At 50.2% G+C, this 1,130-nt stretch overlaps 1 protein-coding gene across 1 annotated transcript in view; it reads right to left on the bottom strand.

Moving 5' to 3' along the window:
* Positions 1-295, bottom strand: part of CFAP61 (cilia and flagella associated protein 61) — a 38,738-nt gene extending 38,443 nt beyond the window's left edge. The window contains exon 1 of the mRNA XM_010018018.1: positions 198-295. Coding sequence (XP_010016320.1) covers positions 198-295 — 98 coding nt within the window. The remainder of the gene's footprint in view (positions 1-197) is intronic.
* Positions 296-1,130: the final 835 nt, after the last annotated feature.

The raw sequence follows: 1,130 nt of genomic DNA, 5'->3' as shown, positions 1-1,130 counted from the left end.
AGCAAAATACGAGGGCAGCCCGGTTCAAAATCCCTTTGCCATCTCAGGCCAGGTGGAGCTGGGCTTTAGGCTTCATTTAAAACGATTATATTCAGTGAGCCCAACTGTCAGTCGGTTAGAGCTGGCAGAGATCTCACAAAGCAACATCAGGGCAATTTAGAAAATCAGTTCTTAAAAAGCAGAAAAGAAAGCAGTACCAGTGCCCTCCGGTGCGGGAGCAGCAGTGCCGAGCACTGGGTAGATCACTGTTGTTAACACCCAGCAGCGCGGGAGCTGCCCGGCAGGAACCACCCATTATGCCTTTGTAGGTCCAGTTAATGCCCCACCTCTGACAAAGATGCAAAGGCCAAAGTGCAATTGTGCTGTCCCTCTGCCTCCTGCACCGCTGGGAACCTGCTCCTGCACCACCCGCTCTGTTCTCTGTGCTGCCGGCACAGGCGCTGGTCCCGCTACTCCCAGTGATCGCAGGCTTTGGTGTTGGGCTCATACAGGCCCATTCTGCACGGATTTTTATCTGAATAGGCAACAGGGGCTTCTTCCCGTTAACCCACTTAAAAAATGTTAATTTTTAACCAGGCTCAACGTCAGTCCTAACAGGAAGTTTCAGTGCTTTTTACCAGTGCATGCAGGAATTCTTGAGCCTCATGTGCCGTGACCACGGCATAAAGGGCAATGGCAAACACCTTCCAACACAGGGCTGCTTTCAGTAAGAGGAAAACCACTTATCTATCTATCTGAAAAAAGGAAGAATTAAGTGGTCCAAACAACAGTTCTGCAACTAAAATCGTGGTGATTAAAGTGGGGCTGTGGTGGGCTGCCAGAAAGAATGACTTTGCTACTGGACTGTGGAGTTAAGACAACCCTTTTCCTCAGGGCCCTAAGCAGACTGCTAGTGAGCACGTTCTCGGCTATCTCAGTTACCACACACAAACACAACCCAAAAACATCCCTGGCAGTGTTCAAGGCCAGGTTGGATGGAGTCTTGGGTGACACGGTTTAGTGCCAGGTGTCCCTGCCCATGGCAGGGGGGTGAAACTAGATGATCTTAAGGTCCTTTCCAACCCAAACCATGCTGTGATTCTATGAAAGGCGAGCTCCACAGGGCAGAGGAATTAAGTGAAGAGTGAACA

This window comes from Nestor notabilis, unplaced genomic scaffold (genome assembly GCF_000696875.1).
Source record: "Nestor notabilis isolate BGI_N333 unplaced genomic scaffold, ASM69687v1 scaffold33287, whole genome shotgun sequence".
Lineage (NCBI taxonomy): Eukaryota > Metazoa > Chordata > Aves > Psittaciformes > Psittacidae > Nestor > Nestor notabilis.
This window is presented reverse-complemented; position numbering and strand designations above follow the sequence as displayed.